At 35.4% G+C, this 24,611-nt stretch overlaps 2 protein-coding genes across 2 annotated transcripts; one reads left to right on the top strand and one right to left on the bottom strand.

The window, feature by feature from the left end:
• Positions 1-102: 102 nt before the first annotated feature.
• Positions 103-3,089, top strand: m17 (IL-6 subfamily cytokine M17). Its single transcript, NM_001079833.1, is given in 3 exon segments — positions 103-143; positions 407-558; positions 2,547-3,089. Coding segments are annotated over 3 exon segments (648 nt in total). The 5' UTR covers positions 103-106; the 3' UTR covers positions 3,006-3,089.
• A 7,112-nt stretch (positions 3,090-10,201) lies between these two features.
• tescb (tescalcin b) lies at positions 10,202-16,820 on the bottom strand. The gene is given in 8 exon segments (NM_205693.1): positions 10,202-11,276; positions 11,429-11,476; positions 13,550-13,657; positions 13,748-13,809; positions 13,942-14,081; positions 14,589-14,669; positions 15,488-15,557; positions 16,723-16,820. Coding segments are annotated over 8 exon segments (651 nt in total). The 5' UTR covers positions 16,787-16,820; the 3' UTR covers positions 10,202-11,198.
• Positions 16,821-24,611: the final 7,791 nt, after the last annotated feature.

Here is a 24,611-nt window from a genome sequence, read left to right as displayed (position 1 = left end):
AATGACAAATGTGTGGTTTCAGTCTTTAAAAACTTTTTCAGAGTTGTGATCATGACCAGTTTGAAACGTTGTCTGTGAACGGAGAATGAACTGTCATGTCAGGAACATGCTCTGCCTGTCTCAGAGATTGCAAGTCAAATTCAGTAAGTATTACCGCCACACTGCACACTCAACAATATGCTCACAGTCATGCTCAACTATTGTCAAACATGGATAGACTGTTGATATTAATTCATTTGATCAATAACTCGATACACATATGCACATTGATTTACTTGTGTTGATTATATGTGCATTAAAGGATTTTAGTGAATTCGAAACTAAAGACATGAATGGCTGCGCTTTAAAATATGAATACTTTTTAACTTGAGCTTAGCTAATTTCTGAATGTTTTTTTTTATTACAGGAGCATACTTCGCTATCATAATCTTGATTGCCGTTCAGTTAGTGCAACCAACAATGTCATGCAAGAACGAAAACTGCAGCCAGCGTCTTCACCGAAGTCTGAAGCTCAACAAGTTTACAAACAAGATGACAGTGAAGCTCTTGGACACATATGTAAGTGCTTTTTCTATAGTTACTTTTTTTTTTAACTTTGCAAATGGGGTTCACATCAGTGGTCTTAAACCAGTCGTGATTGGTACATGAAAGGAGAAATGCTCTGACAATATAATCCTAATATGGTCAACAGATGCATGGGTGGTTTCCACGTCCAATAAGGCGACTCCTTCCATTGATAAAATTGGGTTGTTTTGAGAGTGGGTGGGAGTAGGTGGGAACTGTAAATTTAGCTCTTTGGCTGTATATGTACTGTCCTGACTAGACAAGGTTTTGAAATGAGTCGCACAAAGGCATAGCTCAATGTAAATATGGTTCATGTGTGGGTCATGCAGAAAATAGTCATGACGATGAATCAATGGAATCAATGACAAAGTGGTGTTTGTAATAAAACTGATTGATACAAAGCAATATAATAATATATTAAAAATATAATTCTTATAATTTTTTGTGAAGAATCAGAATTTCTTCATTATTATAGATGTTGTAACACTGTCTAAATAAAAAAAAAAGAGTGACATTTTTAAATGCATAAACAATTGTGTAGTTAGGTTAAGCTCTAAGCATGTTTTGATTTCGAGTTCTGAATACAAATTTATTTTAAAAGCCTTATGCCATGTCCTAACCACCTGCGATGGGACACTGTGATGCGATATAAGCTATCTTTTACACATTAATTGGAGTTTACATATTAATTGGAGTCCTAACTATCCATAGCAACGTCATGCAAAATTTGTATTATAGAAATGATTTGCATTTATGTGATATTGTGGCATAAACTACTATGACACTGATGGCCTCAGGTACTGATTATAGTGCTTTATTCAGCATTAAAAGTTACTACTATGACTTTAAGTGTCAATTTACATGAAATTTATTGCCATTGTGAAAGCGACAGCAGATAGTTTACCTTAGATCTAGAAAATAAAATTTAAACATGAATGTTGGAACTTTGACTGATATTTGCAAACAAATATCAGCCACTCAGCATGTACTGGAACATTAACACTACATTAACACTAACCGGAAATTCAAATAGTTTCCCATACGATGTTTGACGGTTACCAAATTAGTAAAATAAATTACCAAGCTACCAAATAGTGCCTTCCATGTGTATAACCGCATTTACCATCAGGAGGTGGCAAAATGACTAACGTAGGAGAATTTTGTTCGCAAAATCTAATATGAATACAGTAATCCAATATCAGTGCCTGATAGCGTCGCCTTTCTGCTACAGGAGCAAACCATTGATTGTGTGAGGTGTCCAACATGCCACATTTAATCTTAACAGTTGAGTAAGTGCACAGTCCTGGCATTTAAAGTGCAATTATTCTTTATAGAACAAAAATATTTTTTCAGTACACTATTTATACTACAAAATGGTGTAGAATAGAGGATAAGTATGCAATTTGGAACACATATTGTGTTCTCCTTAATACTTCTCTGTCAAAATATACTGTATATACACATAAGCTAATGGATGCCGATGCGATGCATTTCCGAAACTATAAATATTTAAAATAGGCACTGTCCTCATAAATAAACTTCATAGATGTAATCTAAACAACTACATTCTCGCCTAAAAAAAGTCAGTAATCCAGAAGGGTGAGGAGGCTGTACGAGTTCTGATACTGCAGAATATCACAAGGCTATCAGCCAATCAGATTCGAGAACCAGACAGAACTGTATATACTGTATATACTGTAAAACCCAACGGTCAACTTTATCTAATGAAATGAGTGTAGTTAAGTCAAAATTTAAAGTTAATTCTACTCATTTAAAAGGAGTTTTGAACTCAGCGTTGAAGGTAATGAGTTAATTAAATACCTCATTAATCAAATGGAGTTAACATAAATGGTTTATAGCTAAAACAATTTGCCTTAACTTTTTGGGTTTTACAGTGTGTAAATGTGCAAACTTCCAAAATCACAAACTATTGTATCATTTCTGGACTTTAGATCTTAGACTCTTTGTTTTCTCTCTTTCAGAAAGCCAGTCAAGGAGACTCTACAGACCTGATCTGTGAAATGCAAATGGACAATGTTCCAGTGTCTACAATCTCCGGTCAGACTGAATCGGAGCGCATCTTAAGTATATATTCCCACCTGAAGGCGTTTCTGCCACACCTGAAGACAGTGATGGAGCAGCAGCGGGACCTGGATCCTCCAACCAACCCCGTGACAGAGGGAATTAACAGCTTGATTACACACGTTCGCCACATGGCTGTAAGGGTGAACTGTCTCTTACAAATCCTGCAGCCAAATATACCCATTCCTGAGCCAGCTGAAAGGCCAACGGGAATTCCCCCAGCGCAGAATATTTTCCAGCAGAAGGTCTATGGATGCATCGTCCTAACTCGGCTTCAGCAGCTCCTTAGTCAAGCAGTTCAAGAACAGAAGTCTCTCAAGGGAAAAACCTGCAGGAGGACAAAAAAGAATTATTCTTGATCAACTCAAACTTGTTCTGTTATATAAGACCACGTAATTTATTATTAATATTTATTTTTGTACTGTTTATAAGAAATGTTTTCTGTACAAGTGTCCTCTTTTGCTGAGGATATATTTATTCATATAATTTATTTCTGTCCTAATTGTCACATTCATGTATGTGGACCAAACTGATTTTAGAAACAGGGCTCAGTGGCTCTGTCAACTCACAGCAAGAAGGTCGCTGGTTCGAGCCTCGGCTGGGTCAGTTGGAATTTCTGTGTGGAGTTTGCATGTTCTCCCCGTGTTCGCGTGGGACAAGCACTAGGTGAATTGAATAAACTAAATTGGCCGTAGTGTATGAGTATGTGTTTGTACTGGGTTACAGTACTAGGTTGAGGTTGGAAGGGCATCCGCTGTGTAAAAAAATGCTGGAATAGTTGGTAGTTCATGCTGCTGTGGCAGCCCCTGATAAATAAGGGACTGAGCTGAAGGAAAATGACTGAATAAACGTATTTATAAACTTCAACTTGGACTAGTTTGCAGAACATTTGGCCATCATATGACAGTAAAAATACTGTGATTTGATTTACTTATCTTACATTAGTTGTCATCAAAACTGAACACATGATGACTGGACGCAATGCCTTTTTTGTCCTTCAAGTACAAAAGCTCAAAATCACTCTAAGCTGTTTCTTAGGATCCTATGGGGTTTAGCATGTTGTCACAGACACAAAAAATCTTTAACGAGCAACTGTGATGTCACACGTTGGCTTTTGCGGTTTAACACAACCTAAAAAATTGTGTAAATGTATACCATCTCAGACGCAGACTTCATTTGAGACCATTTTAGAAGGCAGGAAGTATAAGAGACTGATATCAGCCCATAGTGACACATTCATTTCACCACATCAGAAAGTGGAAAAAAAAAAAAAAAACTGACTAGCCGTCTCCATTGTCACAAGGTATGAGTGTGCATTTGTGTCCATTTAAGTGAGTCTTCCTTTACAATGAACAGACTTGGATTTGCAGATTCGCTCAGCACAAATACTGTAATAATGCTGAATGAGAATGTTGTGATTATAAATTTAAGTGTATATTTTGATACTTATTTATGATGTATGTCATGATCTACAATACTGTGTATTCATTACTTCAAAATAAACAATGCAACAAAGAAACGTTTGCATTAATGGACACTTAAAACTACTTTTTGTCATTTAGTGCACTGCACACACTTTGCATGACATCAAAACAACACAAACATTGTTATGATGTTAATGAAAATATTATAATAGCAGCATCTTAGTGTTAAGTTATACCAAACAACATACAAAACAATTAAGATATGGTATAAATAATGGTACGTCTGATTTATTATATGCTGTTAGTTAGTTTTGGCGAAGGAAAAAAGAAATCGCCACCTCAGGCACTTTGCCCTAGTCACACGCTACTGTGGAAATAGAAGTAGGAAGATTCATTATAGGTCAAGTTCTGCATGGCAACGTTCTTCAGGAAAAACAGGGAATATAAAAAAGCTCTATCAGCATTTCCACCCATTTTGCTTAGCATGTTTGACTTTGTTGTCTATTACAATATTCAACTGTGTTTTGTTTTTGACTCTTCAAAATAAAGCATTAATCATGCTGATCTACTGGATATTCTTCGCAATACAGTTTTACATTCTCAGAAGTTTAACTGGGTCAAAAGTGTCAAAGAATGCTGCAACAATTTGATTACGTAATGCAAATGAAGAATGCGAATTAAGAAATGAAGAATTTTATTTCTTTTGAGTATGTTGTATATTAATTCCATAATGCTAAATTGTGGGTAATGTAAAGTTCTGAGAATTTGGTTGTCGGTCAGTCTTCTATTAAAAGGGACGGTTAAAAATGTTTTTCTCTAAAATCATTTACTCACCCTTACGCCATCCAAGATGTATATGACGTTATTCTTCAGTAGAACATTAGATGTTTAGCTGATAGGCTGAAACTGTCATCATCCTTGATGATTCATATAATGCATGTCAAGGCTAAACATCCCCTTGAGAGCAAAAAAAGAAAACATGTAACTGTGTAACAAAATTAATACTATAAAATGAGAAGTCTATGCAAAATACTGAACATTATTTACAACATCCTTACCTTTAATTCTCAGCTTTTGCAAACTGAGCACCTTCATAATTTGACTGCAGTCAACCTGACAAATGTCTTGATACAAGATCAGAACATTGTCTTCAGGTGTAGTCATCATAGTAGAAGCGGAATAATCGACTCTGAAATGGGGCTGCGTCACCACATCAGTTGTGCATTAACTTCTAGGAATTCAACAGCCTGTTGTCAATTATTCCCAATTCAATTCAGACCTATTTGTAAAGCGCTTTTACAATGTAGATTGTGTCAAAGCAGCTTCACATAAATGTTCATAGTTATTGGAACCGAATAGTTCAGTTTAGCTCAGGTCAGTGTGGTTTAAAATCATTACTGAGAGTCCAAACACTGAAGAGCAAATTCATCGATGGGTAGCTCTACTGATCCCAAACCATGCAAGCTAATGGCAACAGCGGAGAGGGAAAAAAAACTTCACCGAGGCGAGTGAAGAAAAAAAACCTTGAGAGAAACCAGACTCAGTCGGGCTCGACCATTTTAATTTCTCTGCTGGCCAAAAGTCCTGTGCAGAGCTGCAGTCTCAGCGGTGGAATTGATGTAAACCATTATATTTTTAAATAAAGTGTTCGTTAATGTTGTTGTATTGTGTTAGTTTAGCAAAATCGTGTTGCAGAGCATTCATACATGTGCAGACATGCATGTCTTGTAAGCATTATGTTGTATGCCAAGAGATGACCAAAACAGTTGTGTAGTATGTGTACATACAGCCAATTGGGTTAATAGTCCAGATAACTTATTTCAGCTTATAGCATTTACGTTCTTCAACTCCAAAATTTGCAATAAGTTTGGGATTTTGAACTCAAGTTTATACACTGTAGAAAAGTGATTAGTTACTTAAAGTGAGTAAACCAACTGCCTTAAAAGCAACAAGTTGACTTTACAAAAATAATGTAAGTAAACCCACTGTAACTTGGAACTGTCCAATTGACTGAATTTTTTAAATTATGCTTAATGTACTAACTTTTTAAAAAACTAAAAGTAAACTAATCACTTTTTTCCAATACACTTTTATTATATATATTTTTAGTTTTTCTGTATCTAGCAAAATGACAGAAACTAAATATTAATCTGCTCTTCCAGACTCCAGTGTGTCTTCTAATTTAATACTGAGTAGATTTTATAGGCTTAATGAGGCACCAAATATGCAATATTGTGATAGAAATAGTAATTATTTTAAAACAGACTGCTAATATAGTCTGACACTTTAAAAAGAGACTAGTTGACTTTAAGTATATTAGCAGACTTTAAGTCAACTAAGACAATTCACTTTAAGTAACTAATCACTTTTTACAGCGTACACTGTAAAAAGTGAAAACTTAACCAACCTAAACATGTTTCACCAAAAAAATGAAATTTTGTGAACTCAGTACAGTTTTGAGGAATGAATTAGAAAAGTTAGGGGAAAAGACTGATGCAATGATTTTTTTTAAAGTGTTTTAATTATGTGAGCAGAAACAAATGTTATCATCAATTTGAGATTACTTTTTTGTTTATTTTAGTTTATCCATGTAATTAAAGGATTAGATCTCCCAAAATTGAATCTTCAGTTTTTTAACCGTCAGTACTAATCACTTGCCTTCATGTCGTTCTAATCCCCTAAAATTTTCATTCATCTTCAGAGGTCAAATTGAGATCTTTTAGATTCAATTTGAGAGCTCCCCCTTCCTCTATAAATAGCAACAGTTCCAAGAAATGTTAAAGTCCAGAAAAGGAACAAAAACATCATCAAAACATGTGACTTCAGTAGACCAAATGTAATCACACAAAGCTCCAATAAAACTACAAAAAAAAAAACTGCAAATTTGTCTTTGTTTGCTAATGTCTTCTCTTCCTTGTCAGATCCCCAGAGTGCACATTAACTATGAGCAATATGACAACCCACTAGCATCTTATTGCATATGCATATGATCTGACACAGAACCCATTGCCAAACAAAACCATTTTTACTGCTTTTTGCTGCACACAAGTGTTCTTGGAGCTTCAAATGATTACAGTTGAACCACTGTAATCAGTCACGTGGAATGCTTTAACAAAGATTTTGTTCCTTTTCTGGTCTTTGAATGTTTCAGGAACTTTGCTGCCTATAGAGGGTCAGAGAGATCTTGGATTTCATCTAAAATATCTTCACCTTCAGCAGGTGAACTTTAATTTCGAAGTTTAACCAAATAAAATGTCTAAACGTCAGAACATAAACATAAAGCTTTCTGATGTCACATGAGGGCTACAGTAATAATGATAAGTGGTTGGAAAATATTGTGTCCCTGCTTTCATTCTCTTCATTTAGGTAAACTTCCCCTGGTCAGTTGGTAAAAGGGCTGAAAACTGCCGTTCATTCAATAGGCAAAATCGATGCATAAATAAGGTAAATTAGTCAATTTTAGTAATTGATATAATTAATGCTACTTTTACTGGACCTTTAAGAGGCGGTCCAGAGTGTATGTTAAAGGCTTGGTTGTGTTTATATGGTGCAAAGAAATGTGTGCTCATGCTTTGTTTGTTAAAAAAAAAAAAAAAAAAAAAAAAAAAAAAACACTATTTTTTTTTTATATATCTTACTTTGATTACAGCTAACATAAAAATGACATAACTAACAATCACATAAGTGACAAACAACAACGTCATATTTCCTAGTTCCTCAAAAAGCCCGCCCTCAAGAGGCTCTGCTTGGTCAGCTAACATGATGGGCTGTCATTTGCAGATCAGCTTACCAGGAAGCGCCACACCTGTTAGCCGTATCAGTTTGTGCCTGAATCCGACAGAAAAGGACACAGGTTAACCTCATGTCTGCCCTCTAAAATAAAATCTGACAAGTGCCTTTCACATATTTTGGGTTATAAGCAGTGGTGTAGTCCTTGCTATACGCACGTATACTCAGTATGCTTACTTTCTTCGACGAGCTGTTTGAGTATTACCAATTCTGAGGATCAATAATTGTGTATACCCTCGGTTTTCTGATTAAACATCCCTAATTAACGTGTATTCATGTCCCATTTAACTATAGGCCTATACTAAATTTAACTCGCATCTTAATTTGTTGCAATTGGTACATTTTGTTTAAATTGCGCTATTCTCCGCCCCCCCACATACTGTATACATGCAGCCAATCTCAGAGTCTGCTGGGGGGACACTATTAGCTAAACCTAAATCCTTAAATAGGATTAGACTATCAGCATCTCCCTTTAAAACCATCAAATTTGTTACATTTTTTTTCCTTTTAAATGGATATTTTCCCAAAAAATGAAAATTGTCATCATAAAAAAAAAAATATATATATATATATATATATATATATATATATATATATATATATATATATATATATATATATATATATATATATATATAGTTGTTTCTTTGCCTACTTTCATTTAAAATTTGGGTCGGGTGTAATAGTACACCACTTTTTTTTTTTTAGGTATACACCACTGGTTACAAGCATGTGTAATTGTTATGAAGCGTTCACACTTCTTAACTTTTTTGTGAGTTCATTATTTGAGATGTAGAACGCAGGGAAAGTGGCAGTGTACAGAGACAATGCGTGTGCTGGTGAAGATTGTGGGTGTTTACAGAGGTTTGACTGATAAATAAGAATTTGTAGCTAGATTGATAGCGTTGCCAAACAGCATTTGCCATTGTTTACATCCTTATTTAATTCCTCGCTACAACATACCATTAACTCTAGATACTGTGCATGTAATAGATCAATTTTAACAATTAAAAATACTTAAAAGTTGTGGATTACGTCCACAGCTTCATCTATTATGGTTGGAGCTGCTCCTCCTTTGAGGAGTTTTTAGCTGAATCCAGCACTGAACTGGGAGATATTCTGGAAGTTGTCCTTTGTCAAATGCTAGATCTATAAATTTTCATTATTCTCTGGAACATAATTAAAATGAAATTGTAAGCACTTCTATCTTTGTGTCGTGGCTTTTGGAAGCCCAAACACAGAAACAGAATGAGCTTTGTGGAAATAGCAGTGTTTGGACGGCATTGTAGCTTTCTCTGCTATAACATTACAGTGCCTCTGGCCACGCCCCTTCACAGTGTGGGGTGTATGCGCGTGGTGTATGCACGTAACCTAAAGGGTTTATGATCTCACTAACCCATATGTATTTTTTTTGTAATTCCTAAACTTAGTTCGCTGTAGGCTTTGCTAAGCTTACTCTGTAAAAGCCAATGTCTCCCTTTGTATTGAACGTTTAGTGTATTTCATTCAGAGATGTTGTTTATGTTCACACAACAACATTACACATCAACCAAAGTTTAAAATATGATATCATAGAGGACTACCACTTAAAATTGCAGTGGGATACATGTTCTTTGCATGTTTATTACATTATCTTGGGAACCACAAAACTATTAAATCATACTGCCAGATCACCTGAGAGCATTTCCAGCACCTTTAAAACTTGATAGCAGGAGATTTGAACAACACTTATATCCAATAAAGGCAGTTTTTTGTCACTATTGAAAAACCTATTGAAAACTTTTCTTTCTACAAAGGGTTTTTCAAAGTAGAAAATGGTTCTTACTTTTCATCACACTATGAGAAAAGAACTGAAAAAATGTTCTTCCTGTCACCTTTACTTTATTAGTAGCTTAGTAGTCCTGGAAACTTCTGTTGTGCAAAACAAAAGCATTTTGTTAAGCAAAACAGCTGAAGAAAACAGCTCTAGTAAATCCTGAAATCAGATACAGACATCAAACTTCCTGATGTCTGAAATTGTTGATTTCTGTAGAAACACACAAGGGGTTTTTGTAGCGGTGCCCTGCTTAGAAAACCAAGGGAGTGGCACAGAAAAAGAGGGTAGTGGATCGTAGATACGTTCAGAGGTAGCGTGTGGTGGGGAAGACCCCCAAATCAAATTACATACAATCAAAACAGGTGCTTGTGTGAGAACCTTTTTCCTGTCTAGCTTGGCAACCTCAGTTGACACTTTCACACGAAATATGAAAGCGATCATCATCTTTTTACCATCAAATACAGAAGAGATCTGAGAAATGCTGATTGTTTCATGGAAAAGAAAAACACCAGTGCATTACAAAAAGTTTTCAGTGTGGCAAAAATGCCGTTTTATTGTGGTAAATGCAAGTTGCGGATTCAATACACAGTGGGTGCATATACCCTCTTTTTTCCCCTTTTTTAGGTTAGGAGAAGAAACTATTGTTCACTTCTTCATTTTGAGACATTTTTACCCTTTCACAGAGTAAATGCTACAGTAGTTTCATTTTTGCAAGTAAAAATGCGTTATGGAAAGTATTTTCCCGACATCAAACCTACATGTGTACAATCCATGCTGACACTACATACTGTATTGAGCTCTTTGCATCAAAGTTTATACGTGGCTTCTAATGTTAATGATTAAAGGTCTTTGGTGTCTACTAGCAAGTGCAGATTATCATTGTAACGCTGTTAATAGGTATTTTATAATATTTTCTATTGTTTACAATATAACGCTAGTTAATACACTTATTGTTGCCCTTACACGAACATGCTGAAGCATGCTTATTGGTTGTACAGGTACCTGAGTAAATGTATGTCCACTGACACAAACAAAGCTGTGGCATTAGCAATATCTGCTGGCTGACAGGAGGAACTGCAGTTCTTCACTTAAGACTCTACATTCAACTACTTTTAATTTATAAGAATTGTATCATCAGCATATAAAATACTACTCATATATAGCTACTTCACAGTGTTAATAAGTTGATGCATTATTTAATATTCATATAGTAATGTGAAAATATACAGTAGATGATTTCATTTTGTTTTAATAGATTATATTAGCATAAAGAGGTATTTAGAAAAGATCATTTATTAAATAAATAAATATATGCCTGCATAGCTGTAATTGTATTGTATTAATAATAATTATTATATAATATGAACATGCAAAGCAAGAAATTTGAATATATCAAGATACTTTTTGTTATTGCTTTTTGTTGATTCCTGCAAATAGTACTACGCTTGGGTAAAAACAACCGCATCTGCTAAAGTGCTTTTTAACAAAAATAAATATTTAACTGGCAGTATTTAGACAGATTGTTACTTGCATAGAACAGTTGTGTCCATGTTTAAGAAGCGAATGTGCATCCTCGTCTCAATTTCAACTCCTTTAAGAATCTGTTGAGCAGGACACAGAAAAAAACAAAGTCAATGCAGACAGTGAGACAAACATATTGAGTTCATGTGAAGAAATATAACACTATGTGCTGGATTTGACTAATAGAAAATGGTAAATTTGACAATCTGGTTTCATTTAAAAGTTTACAAACCTTCAGGAACTGCTCAAATGTTATTCCTTCATAGAACTCATCAGGTGCCTTGAAAAAAACAAACAGATTAGCACGAGATTGTGAATTCTGTGTGTTTGTGTCTAATACTTTGGGCACAAATAGTAAAATACTACATGGGGAAATGCAAATATAAACAGTTGCAAAAGCATAGCTCATTAACACACGCACAGCTCATTAACACACGCACATTTTTTTTTTTTTTACTTATATGTGGGGTCCTAGTCACTATTGAGATATGCAGATATTTGTGCATTGTGAATTTGTGAATCATTTTGCAATCTCACATTTTATTCTTTATTAGGGCTGCAGGATATTGGAAAAAATCTGAAATTGTAATATTTTGTTTTCTGTGATATATATTGTGATACGAGTACAATTTCAACAAATTACCTAATATTTGGAAAAGATTTATGAAAGTAGGTTGATTGGTATGTGTAATAAACAAAACTGTATAGTCTTTGTTTTATAAATAATTCAATAAAATGAATAGTTAAAGTTGCAAATGTTACAACTTCTTAGGCTTGAATGCTTTTAAATCCTCATACACTCACAAGCCTCATGCAACACAGAACACAAGGAAATTACGAATTATAACCCTGACTCAACATTGCATATCTTGCGAGGTGACTATAGCATTTCAATGATCACATTGCGATATCGATGCTGAAACGATATATTGTGCAGCCCTATTGTATATGTTAATGAATAGTGATGGATCAAATTTTCAGATACTAAATTTTTTATTTATATTTGGCTAAAAGAGAAAAATGGCTGAAAATAAATGTCACTGCTGTTAACTAGCTTAATATTCAGCTCTGTGAATATTCTGCTCATGTTCTCGTATGCGTATCTATACATAAACTACACATATTCTCTGGAAAAGCAAAGCTCAGTCAAATAACAAAAGGACAATGTTATGTAGTATACTTGTTACTGCTGCTTGCACAATCTCTACAGTGCAGTCATGGAAAAACTGGTAAAATTCAAGCGGCAACCTCCCGCTCTCCCTTGGGAAGCTAATACGGAAGTAACTGAAACTGCAATTCATCGAAATTCCGCTAGTCCTGGCTCCATAATAGAGCAAATTTCCATTGAGCCCACTGTTAGAATGGCCAACATTATAGCAGGAAAAAAAGGTGTTTTACAGTCTGGTACAAAGAACGATTTTGGTTCATATAGCTAATATTAACCTTCATGACAACTGTGAGGGGGTGAATGTTTAATAACTCACCCGTTAACTTTATATTAGGTTTGCATAATTAAGGGCGGGGCCACTTAAGTGACAGCTAGGTCCCGCTGGTCGCCGTCACTTCACCTCAGCTGACTCCGGCAGATTAGCCGCTGAACTCTGTATGTACATCGTATTTTTGTGTTTTTTTTTTTTATGTGGCTTTACACAGTTAGTTGCCTATCGGTCTTATTTCTTACAACTATCAGATGATATGGGATGCTGTGTGCACTTAATTGTGCTCAAACCATTCATGTGGGCTCAATTTCCCATGTGAGTAAAGTTTTATACTTATATACCATCTCTATAATGGTATTTGTTTTATTTGAGATCATTTATCATTTATATTTTTCTTTAGACCTGTAAAGTATATTTTTCTTAAGACCACCAAATAACCAAGGTTATTTGTTAGCTTGTGTTTTTTAAATCAGTATAATTTAAGTTATTGGGTATTTTTAAAGCCTTACAAAATTAGTTTTAATCATTTAACAAACTAATAATTAATTATAACCAAATTTTATTTTGTTTCGGTTTTTGGCCAAATGACTTTAGAAATTTCATTTCAGGGCATCCCTTATTGTTTTGTTCAGAGGGCGCGTACACTAGTTGCAGTGCAAATGAACATTTAGGCACGGAGTAATTTAGCTAATTTTAATTATTTGTGAATGTACTTTTAGTACTGTTTCAAGTACATGCATCAAACACTGTAAAATATAAATTGTATAATATATTAAAAGTTTTACCAAAAGAATTTAATAGAATTAGTAAAACTGATTACCTGGGTTTACAAAATCAAAAAAGTCATTAAGTGCTAGTTCAGAGGGGAAAGAAAAATGTATCTGATTTAGTAATCCAATCTCTAGTTAACGTACCATGGGACCTACGGTGATACTAGCAACCTCCAGCATTGCAGCATCTGCAATGCCCTTTGCTGTCTCTCTGCCAAGAGCTCCACTCCGGGACAACAACTCCTCCACTACCTGAACAGCAGACAGCACAACACTGCTGATCATCTGAGGAGATAACAGTGAACTATCCAAAGGATGCAATCAAACAAAAACAACTCTCACATGTCTATATTCCTCCAGTGTTATGGTTCCATCATTGTCAGTGTCATGCATGTTGAACAGAACTGTTGAAGAAAAGATAGGATAGCACCAATGATATTTCAAATTCATAACTCACTTCCATGGCATTTTATCTTTATCATCCTTGTTTGCAGAGAATGTTTTGAATGTCAATTGTGTATTGTCCATACACTTACAGCGCAGTTTAGCTCTCCTGATCTCTTCCCTCTGCTCCTCTGTGATTTGATGGGCTGGTGCTCTGAAATACGACATGACTGTAAGGAATTCCTCAAAGCCGATTTCTTGCACAGATCCTGTTGCATCGTTCTGGAAGTTCCTGCGAAGAACATGTAGGTAAACAAGGTGTCGATGCCCCTTTGATAAGCCCAGAAAGTTAAACTTCCCTATTAATAGTTAGTTTTGTGGTTTTTAGATTAATTTTAATGATTTGACTTATAATAATAATAATAATTATTATTATTATTATTATTATTATTATTATATATAAACTTATTGTTATAATGATTAAAACTGTACAATTTTGGTCAAATATGAGACAGACTGTATCATTTATGTTTCAATCCTGATTTTTTACCTATTATTACAAAATTACTGTTTTTATTTTTGTTTTACATATTTTGTTGGGTAGATCTCGGGCTCTGTTCAAAATCAAAATGTTCAATAAAAAAGGAATTAAAAAAACAAAGGTTATTAAATTAGACACCTGTATAATACAATTACAATCTACATTAATTTACTATTAAAATCACTTTTTGTAAATGTAATATAAATAGACACTAAAAAAGGACATATATTGACCCATATACAGCATCTAAAAAATTACCTTTTATCAAAGAAAGCCTCTATAATCTGGGACCGAATTGGGTTGCTTTCAAGGTCTTGGATTGTTTTAAGATCATCTCTCCTTCAAATGAAAACAAAAAAGGGTTAACACACAAAGAACAGACACTGCATTTTTTACACACAAACACACACTCACATACAGTTAAAGTCAGAATTATTAGCCCCCTGTTTATATTTTCTGTTTAAAGGTGAGATGATTTTTTCAACACATTTCTAAACATAATAGTTTTAATAACACATCTCTAATAACTGATTTATTTTGTCGTTGCCATAAAGACAGTAAATAATATTTGACTAGATATTTTTCAAGACACTTCTATACAGCTTAAAGTGACATTTAAAGGCTTAACTAGGGTAATTAGGGTAACTGGGCAGGTTAGGATAATTAGGCAAATTATTGTATAACCCAGGTTTGTTCTGTAGACTGTTGAAAAAATATAAAGCTTAAAGGGTCCAATAATTTTAACCTTAAAATGTAAAAAAAAGAATTAAAACTGCTTTTATTCTAGTCGAAATAATACAAATAAGACTTTCTCCAGAAGAAAAAATATTATCAGACATACTGTAAAGATTTCCTTGCTCTGTTCAACAAAATTTAAGAAATATTTAAAAAAAGAAAAGAAAAAAAAACAAAAGGGGGCTAATAATGTAAATGACTTCATCTGTACATATGCAAATATAAATACACATTAGACTTTTATTTTTTCATATATTTATATAAAATGTTTAAGAGCTAAACAAACCACCCAAGCAGACCCATTAACCAAGCATAAGAAATATTTGTAGACTTCAGACGCCAGAATAACTTATTAGATCTGCTTCTTGAACAGTTGTGCAGAATCATCTCAAACAAACAAAAAACAACCTCTTGAATATTACCGTAGTGTATCCTCGTTTTGGCTGAGCTGCTTAAAGCGATTGTGGAGGATTCCGATCTGCTCCAGTGAAACTGAAAGAGAACAAGAAGAATGGAGGTGATATGACTCACCAGCTGGCACCATGCATGCACAATGTGTGAAGTGAAACAACAGCTGAAACTTCTCCAAGATTCTTCACACACACGCACACACACACACACACACACACACACACACACACACACACACAAATATTGTGTGACTGACTATTCTAACTAAATTATGAATGATTGCGAGGGATGCAGCAATCTTGAAGGCATCAGTCACCCAAAAATACAACATTCAGTCATCATTAACTCACCATCATGCTGCTCCAATCTAAAATGACATGCTTTCTTCTGTGGAACCCAGAAGGTGACATTAGAGACTGATAATACCTTCTGTCATATGGGTTTGGAACAACATGAGTGTGTGAAAGATGATGGGTGGAATCAATACCTTTTGCCTAACTAATTTAAATAAATAAAAATAATAATAATAATAATTTAAATATATGCGCTATCTTAAGATATATAAATAAGCTTTCCACTGATGTATCTGTTAAGATTAGATGTACGTTCAAGTTACAACTATTTAATAAAAACAAAGTGATTTAATGAAATTATAATACAAATAAAATCACCTTTAATGTCGTCTAAATTAAGTGCTTAGCAATGTACATTACAAACAAAATATCAAGTTCAGATATACTTAATGTGTGGCATTTACAATATATCTTCAAAGAGCTAGAACTTTAATCAATATTTTATTAATTTTGGCCAAAAATTAAAATCAATTATTTAGACCCATACAATGTATTTTGACTACAGTTATTGCTAAAAAATATATCTGTGCAACATGGTTTTGTGGTCCAGGGTCACAATTCTGGTCTGAACAGGTGAAAGAAGGTTGAGCACATTTTACAAACATACAGTTTCGTTATCATTTTTCCCAATTCTGAATAACGTTACAAATATTCAAAGAGAAACATTATGGACTTGCTGGCTTCCAATAATAGTCTAAACGCTCACACATACATTAGGCAGTAGCTATAACTCTACCACATAAATGCGCAAGTTCTGACAATATATGTACACTACATGTCACTAGACAGTGACACATGACGCTTCCTGATTATATGGTGTTGCGCTTGTCAAACGTTTCACATAATAAGTATAATTAGAGGGCACCTACAGTAACCAAGAGGTTTAAACTTACATCCTGTCTTCTGTGACAAGGTTCGATATTGATGGTCATCGGGCAAAGACTGAAAGCTTCCCATCACGATAACGATCCAACACCAAAAAGCGTGTGTGCGACTCTGTTCCTCGATCTTCCGGTGGTTTAGATTTCACTCATACACCAGTGTTTGCCTTGCAGAACAAACGCATGCAAATTGCTCTGTGGCTGTGATCGAGTCCCCAGGGTCCTAACGCCGCAAAAACAGCCTCTGTATGAACTGATGTTCTGCGAATTAACGCCTCGACTAATCCAGTTGCTGAACGTTTATCTCGCCAGAACAGATATGAAAATATAGGATTCAAATGTGGCGTCTACACATTACACAATGTTGCCTGAACTGAGCCTCGGCCACATTCATTTATAATACATGTCACCGTGACAACAGCAGCTCGTTCTGGAAAACAGAACTGAAACGACAAGTCCAAGGCCACAGAGAAGCTGCTGTAACAAACAGACGAGATATAATCAACGGAGAGAGATCTATTGTCGCGTTTAACATTGTATCATTGCCCCGAGCCGTTTATATTGCGTCGTCTACGGAACAAACAAAATACTCCAGCCTTCACTCAACAGGCCAGAATGATGTGTTATTGTGTTTTTCAGCATTTTAGCATTATTTCATAGGCGGTAATGGATGAGCACAAAGTCAACAAGCAACTACATTAACTTTACAAAATCTAAAAGGTCATTTAATATCTGACACCTAACGTGAATTGTCTGCTTTTATTTCTACTGAAATATAAATATATCGCAAAATGCTGTAACTTAAAGCATTTTTTTCTTAAAGGATATCTCATTAACTGTAGCATACAGTAGCTGAAAAGCTGTGCACAGGTGAGTTAAATCCATGTAGTTTGTAATATGTCAATCTACCACACGATGGCAGTAAAGATTACAATTTCAGCCTGTGAAGATTTAGCTTGGCAGCTGCACCATTTTCTTCACTTTGCTGTCTTAAGACTTATGTGTGTGTGTGTGTGCGCACTGTGGATGCCCTTCCAGCTGCAACCCATCACTGGGAAACACCTACACACTCTCATTCACACACATACACTATGGACAATTTGTCTTACGCAATTCACCTATAGCGCATGTCTTTGGACTGTGGGGGAAACCAAAGCATCTGGAGGAAACCCACGCCAACATAGGGACAATATGCAAACTCCACACAGAAATGCCAACTGACCCAGCTGAGGCTTGAACCAGCGACCCTTTTGCTGCGAGGCGCTACCCACTGCGCCACCTTTAGACCACAGTAAATTATTAGTATTGTGTAGGGCCTCCTTTTTCCCATTGGCGGCAAATACAGCATCATTTCGTCTTGAGAATGACAAACAGAAGTCCTGCACAGCTGCCAGAGGGATTTTGACCCTTTCTTCTTGCAGAATGGTGGTCACATTGGTCACTATGTGTTGCAGGTAAAGGAAAATATTCTCTGAACCCAAAGTGTCTCAATAATATTTATATCTGGTGACTGTGCAGACCATGAGAGATGTTCAACTTCACTTCCATGTTCATCAAACCATAAACATACATACATACAGTACCTAGTTATTACTGAGTACAGTACACACGAAACAGGACTGTAAAATAAAGCACTATACAATTTAAGATCTAACCATAATGGCTGATAGGTTCTCAAATAAATTGTCTGATAAATAGGTGTCCATCATTTCTCAGCAATGTTATTTAAATCCAAATTGTTCTTGAGCCTATACACTGAAGACATAGGAGACCTGACAGTCTGTCATGAACAGAGCTGACAGTTGTGACCCAGTTCAAATTTGAGGTGTGGAGAACAGCCGGTCAAAACAACAAACACTAAAGAAACTTCAGTTCAGCAGAGGACCACTGCCTTGACCTGGTCTAGCTCAGCTAAACATTTATGACCACCTGAGACAGAACACACAAACTGTCAAAATACTGTTTGTGTGAACTGAATTTCTCTATCATTTTTATGGTTTCAAAATGTAAAAGAATAAAAGGAAAACAAATTCAAAGAAAACTTGGAAAGATTATTATTAAACATATTATTATAATAAAAGTGTAATATAGGCTGTAAAATACACAATGCATGAGCTGCAATGAATGACCTTGCATATTGCTAGCTCTTTAAATCATTTACATAAAAAATTAATTATAGAACTTAAGCAGTTTTTTAAGTACATTTAGATGTTTTTAATCGTTTTGTTTAATTGTAAATTCTCTACAAAGTCTTTAAAAAGCATCAGCATAAATCTCTTGAACATTTTGAATGAAGCTGCCCTAAGACTAACACAAAATTCACACTGCCACTGATGTGCTGAATCATTTCTTTGAAGAAGAATATTTCTTTACATGACCTAGAAAATGTAGAATTTGTCATCTTCATTTGTTGGCTAGTGCTGGTGATACATTTCTTGAGTATTTTTCCCGTTGGGAAATAGTGAGGTGCTTCAGTTTATACTTCAGTGCTATTAAAAATGCAAAATGCAAGTTCATCTGGGCTTAAATCTCTAAAACCTCCATAAACAACCATAAAATTACACCCTGTAAATGTCATTTAGATAATGAAACAGCAGTACATCTAGTGTATATGAGCTGCATAAAAGTTCATGAATAAAATATAGGCTTAAATGCTGCAAAGAAACATAATTAATTCAATCAGTGCTAGGGGATTTATTTAACAGCTCATGCAAATGAATAAACACTTTATTTAAAATAAATAAATAAAAATAAAAACAAAATAAAAAAAATCGCTGAAATCTACAGTTTGAGGAAAAATGGCAACAAATGAACACTAAATTATTTTAAATATTGACATTATACATGTAGTAAAATAGCCAACAAAAACAAAACTAAAAATCTATTATTTAATATAATCTTAACCCTTTAACCACCCCACAATGAAAAAAAATGTTTGGATTGGATTTCTTAACTCCTAATGTTGCTAGTTAACACACTCAATGCATTTTTTCCAACACATCCCATAATTTCTAAGATATCACCTTTTTTTTTTTTTTTTTTTTTTACAATAAAACCAAATTCAAGTGTGGAACAGGATTATGTTTGTTTGATTTTTGTAAACCAACAATACTGCGTAAACCATTATTTAAAAGAGTCATTCATTTAATGACTTTAACAGTCATTTATATTTAAAACAGTAAAAACATGGTCAACCTTTTGGTAGAGCGGGCAGTCAAAGGGTTGATGTATAGTATTAAAACTGTCACACAAAATATTTATTTTTCTTCTGAAAAAAAAATTTATCAAGTATATTTAGCACAGTTTCCCACCAAATATGGTAAGGAAACAAATCATTTTTTAACAATTGACATGTTTTACCAAAACATTGTTTAAATATATTATAATAAGCTCATGAATACTTAATTTACTTTATCTAATTTGTTGCAATGCAGATTTCCATTCATTTATTTTTGTTTCTATCTTCTTTTTTGTGCAAGACTTTCACTTCTGCCATATGGGCAAAAAAAAAAATAGAGTAGCAAGTGCTGCTTATAACATAAGTCAGCACATAAACAGTTTTTGACAATGGAAGCTCTGCACAATCAAATTACACACAGCAGCACCTGCTCCTTTTGCTTTAATTAACACGAAGCAATGCTTGCATTAACAAGCATTATGTCCAGAAGATTAAAAAACAAACTGAACATCAAAATAGAATGGTTTAATGTCTACAGCAGCTTTCCTTTATTTACTTTAAGCTTAAAACTAAACCACAGCTGTTTGCGTGCGTAATATTTTCCCATTGGCATAAACCAGCAAATCCGCTACCAACACCAGATCCATTCAACACACCTTAAACAACAAACATCATTATTAGTTGAGCGAAAGCAAAAGAAAGAATTCCAGCGTAAATCCCATGCTCTGGCTGTCGTCCAGCTTCTGATGCTCCTCACGCCTCTCGCGCCCCCACCAGCAGAGAGAGTCACTGTCTGTGTCTCAGCAGCCCCAGGACGCCCTCTCATTCAGAGCAGCTGTTGTCTGAGAGCTGGAGGCACATCTCTGACACTCCGTCACACTCTCCTCTGCATGCCAAACAGGCCGCGCGTCCTCACGTTCTCATGCTTTCATTAAAAGCAAACATCTTCAATTAAGTCACCACACAAGCGCACTGAAGGCATGGGATTGCGCGATGACCCCCGCTGTTTGATCTGTCAGGCCGCATTAGGTTTGCGACGTCGAAAAATCCGAATTGTTTTTATTCGAAGCTCGGTTATTATTCGGGAGGCAGAGCGCGGCCTTCTTTCATTGTCAGTTATGTCAACTTCTGGAGGATAGGAGTGGACATCATGTCCTTGAGCTTTATAGCGAAGCCGCAGTCCAAAGAAAAAGAAATTCATTACACCTCCGAACAGACAGGCTACTTCTTTGGTAAACAGAGTGCTGCGTTTTAAAGCTCATGAGACGGGGGACAGATTCCATCAAACGATCACTAGAGTCTTGTTTTTTTACAAAGATAATGCATTTAATAATAATGATAAAGGTAACACATTAGGGAACAATTGACAATAATGTTTTATTACCTGCCTGTTATTAAGATCTGGGGAGCCTAAACCTTTTGGCATAAAGGCCAAAAACCAAATATTATTGAGAGCAGATAAATATATCAAACTATTTTACATTACAGTTGGCAATGGGTATACCTGCTGAAAATCCAGCTTTTTTGGCCATTTTCAGGCTGGTTTACAGCTATTTTTAGCCTGGTCTAGCTTGACCAGCCTAGCCAGGCTGGAAATGGCTGGAAACCATCTAAACCCCTCTAAAACCAGGTTTTAGAACAAAACAAGCCAACCATCCTAGGCTGGTTTAATCTGGATTTTTCAGCAGGGTAATTTGCTAATTCATTTCATAATATCCATAAAAAAAAGAAAACCTTACTTTGAATCGTATTAGCTATGCCATGTATGTCGTTTTTTAAGTATAACTCATTGCAATAAAAACATAAGCAATCACATTTATAACACAGTGGAGTTCAATGCTGAATACACTAGTCAAGCAGAATCTGCCTTTGCCTCGATCCGCTCACTGAAGTCTCTGCATTGTCCTCTAAGCATCAAGATACTGTATGTATTTTAAACTAAATCTGATTCACTCAAACCATTTAAATGGAAACATTTAATTTTAGTAGCTTAGCAATAAAACAAACCAATAAAAGGTGACGTAAAGTTTGAATCTCTAAACAATCCCCATAATTCTCTCTCTCCCTTAGATGGGATGGCGGGCCAAATCAAAGGTTACCATGGGCCAATTTTGACCCGCGAGCCCTAGTTTGGGCACCTCTGATTGAGATATTGGCTTTCTTTAAGTACTTGTTTATGCCTCATGATCTTAGTCTGCATACTTACACTGTAAAAAGTTCTTCAAGGGTGTTGTCCATAGGAATTAATTTTAAAAAGTATATATATATATATATATATATATATATATATATAGATAGATAGATAGATAGATAGATAGATAGATAGATAGATAGATAGATAGATAGATAGATAGATAGATAGATAGATAGATAGATAGATAGATAGAGTTGAACTCTGTTGAATAGGTTGTACAGAACCACACTGATAATGACATTTTACGTTTGTAGTTATATTGCCTGCAATATTCAGTTTTTTCATTATTCACTTACCAACTATAGGATTCAAGTACCTCTGTGGTGCGGAAGAGAGACGTGGCTCTGAGATGCCTCATTGAATACATGGGAGAGAGTGGGCAAAAGCTGATCTCTGACTACTATGCAAGTATTGTTTAAAAAGCATAGTTTGACTTTTTTGGGAAAGGCACACATTCCTCAGATATCAATCTTATGTCTGACTGAATTATAGTACTGAGATGGAGCTCTGTCAAACATTCGAAACACGCCTACAAACACCTAAATGAATATGCAGGAACCAGGGTCCCAAGTTAACCTTTTGGACTTTTAGTTGCTTGTAGACTTGATTTAAAAAATAATGTCATTTTTAACTGCAGTTTCACAAAAGTAAAATCCTTGTTTTACATTATGCAAAAATCATAATCATCTGACAATATAACTGTCAGAATGACTTTTTCAGTTTTGCCACTTATTGTTCTGTTTATTCTCATACAGGGAAAAACAGAGAGCAGTGTCTATGAAGACTTGAAAATGTGCAATATGCAGATATATGTCTGCCGTGTTCCAGATGTGGTGGGCATCATCATTGAGGGCATCCCTGTGCTTACTCGTCTTGGAAACCACGCCAGGGCTATGAACTTGCAGTATCCACCTCAACTCAGCAAAACATTTCAGGTGTTTCAAAGACATTTTGTGGGACTTGACACACTGCGTCCAAAGTCTTCCTTCTGATTCATGACACAAAAACTTCTGAGTTAGTTAATTAGTTGCCGCTCAGAGGTTCTGTTTCTTTGCTTCATCACTATTGTTCAATGGACAGTTTGACTTGGAACAATGTGGTAGCCACGCACCGATTTCTTCAGTTTCTGGATTGGTCTGCAGCAAATATGGGCATTTGATTTGCTTTTGTATATATGGGGCAAAGTTTGTTTTGTTATGTCAAATGCTGAGATCAGAGGCACTTTATTTTTTTTATTTCAATGTTGTAGTACATATGAAAATGTACTGTACTGTGTACACAACAGGCATCAGTTGGACACCTCAAACCCCCATGAGGATCCACACACACACACACACGCTCAGTTTTAATGGGTAAAGTTTAGAAGGGATACAGCTGCAGATACTCGCATCATTCATTCATTTTCCTTCAGCTTAGTCCTTCATTTATCAGGGGTTGCCACAGCGAAATGAGCCACCAACTACTCTGGCATATGTTTTACACAGTGGATGCCCTTTCATCTGCAACCCAGTACTGGGAGACACCCATACACACTTATATACTATGGCCAATTTATTTCATCAATTCCCCTATCGCACCTGGAGGAAACCCATGCCAACATGGGGAGAACATGCAAACTCCAAACAGAAACACTAACTGACCCAGCCGGGACTCAAACCAGCAACCTTCCAAGGCCACAATGCTAACCACTGAGCCTACTTGCATAAATATAGCATCATTTTTGTGACATTGTACAACAATTATATGTATATATTTACCGTACTGTGAGGGTTGGGCTTAAGTTTGGGGTAGACCTTAATAAAATACTGTTTACTGGGTAATTTAATAAATGATACGAGTATATTACTGCTTTTACACTGTGAAGGTTGGGGTAGATGTTAATAAAATGTATTTAATTCAAATTGTATGGGTATTGTAATACATAATCTAAACTATATGATAACAATAATATTAATTCCTCACATCTATATAGCGCTTTTCTGGGCACTCAAAGCGCTTTACACACATTGAGGGGAATCTCCTCATCCTCCACCAGTGTGCGGCATCCACTTGGATTAGGCGACGGCAGCCATACTGCACCAGACTGCACACCAGCTGATTGGTGGAGAGGAAACAGAGTGATGAAGACAGTGATGATATGGGGATGGTCAGGAGGCCATGATGGACAGAGGCTATTGGGCAGATTTGGCCAGGATGCCAGGGTTAAACCCCTACTCTTTTTCCAAGGATATCCTGGGATTTTTAACGAGCACAGAGAGTCGGGACCTCGGTTTAACGTCTCATCCGAAAGATAGAATGGTTCACTTGTATCGCTTGTTGCAAAAATGTTTTCATTTATTTTCCTAAATTCATGAATGAAAATATACAATTACAATCAGGAGATCAATATAAGAGAGATACAAGAGAGGGAAAATACAAGTGACATTAACAGCAGGTAATGTCACCTGTAAATAAACAGGGGAAAAATAAACAGGTGGGCTAATAATTCTGACTTCAACTGTAATAACAAAAATCGGACACATTTTTTGT

Source organism: Danio rerio, chromosome 5 (genome assembly GCF_052040795.2).
Source record: "Danio rerio strain M-AB ecotype USA chromosome 5, GRCz13ab, whole genome shotgun sequence".
Lineage (NCBI taxonomy): Eukaryota > Metazoa > Chordata > Actinopteri > Cypriniformes > Danionidae > Danio > Danio rerio.
The sequence above is the reverse complement of the archived record's forward strand: the minus strand, read 5'-3'. Positions and strand labels throughout refer to the sequence as shown.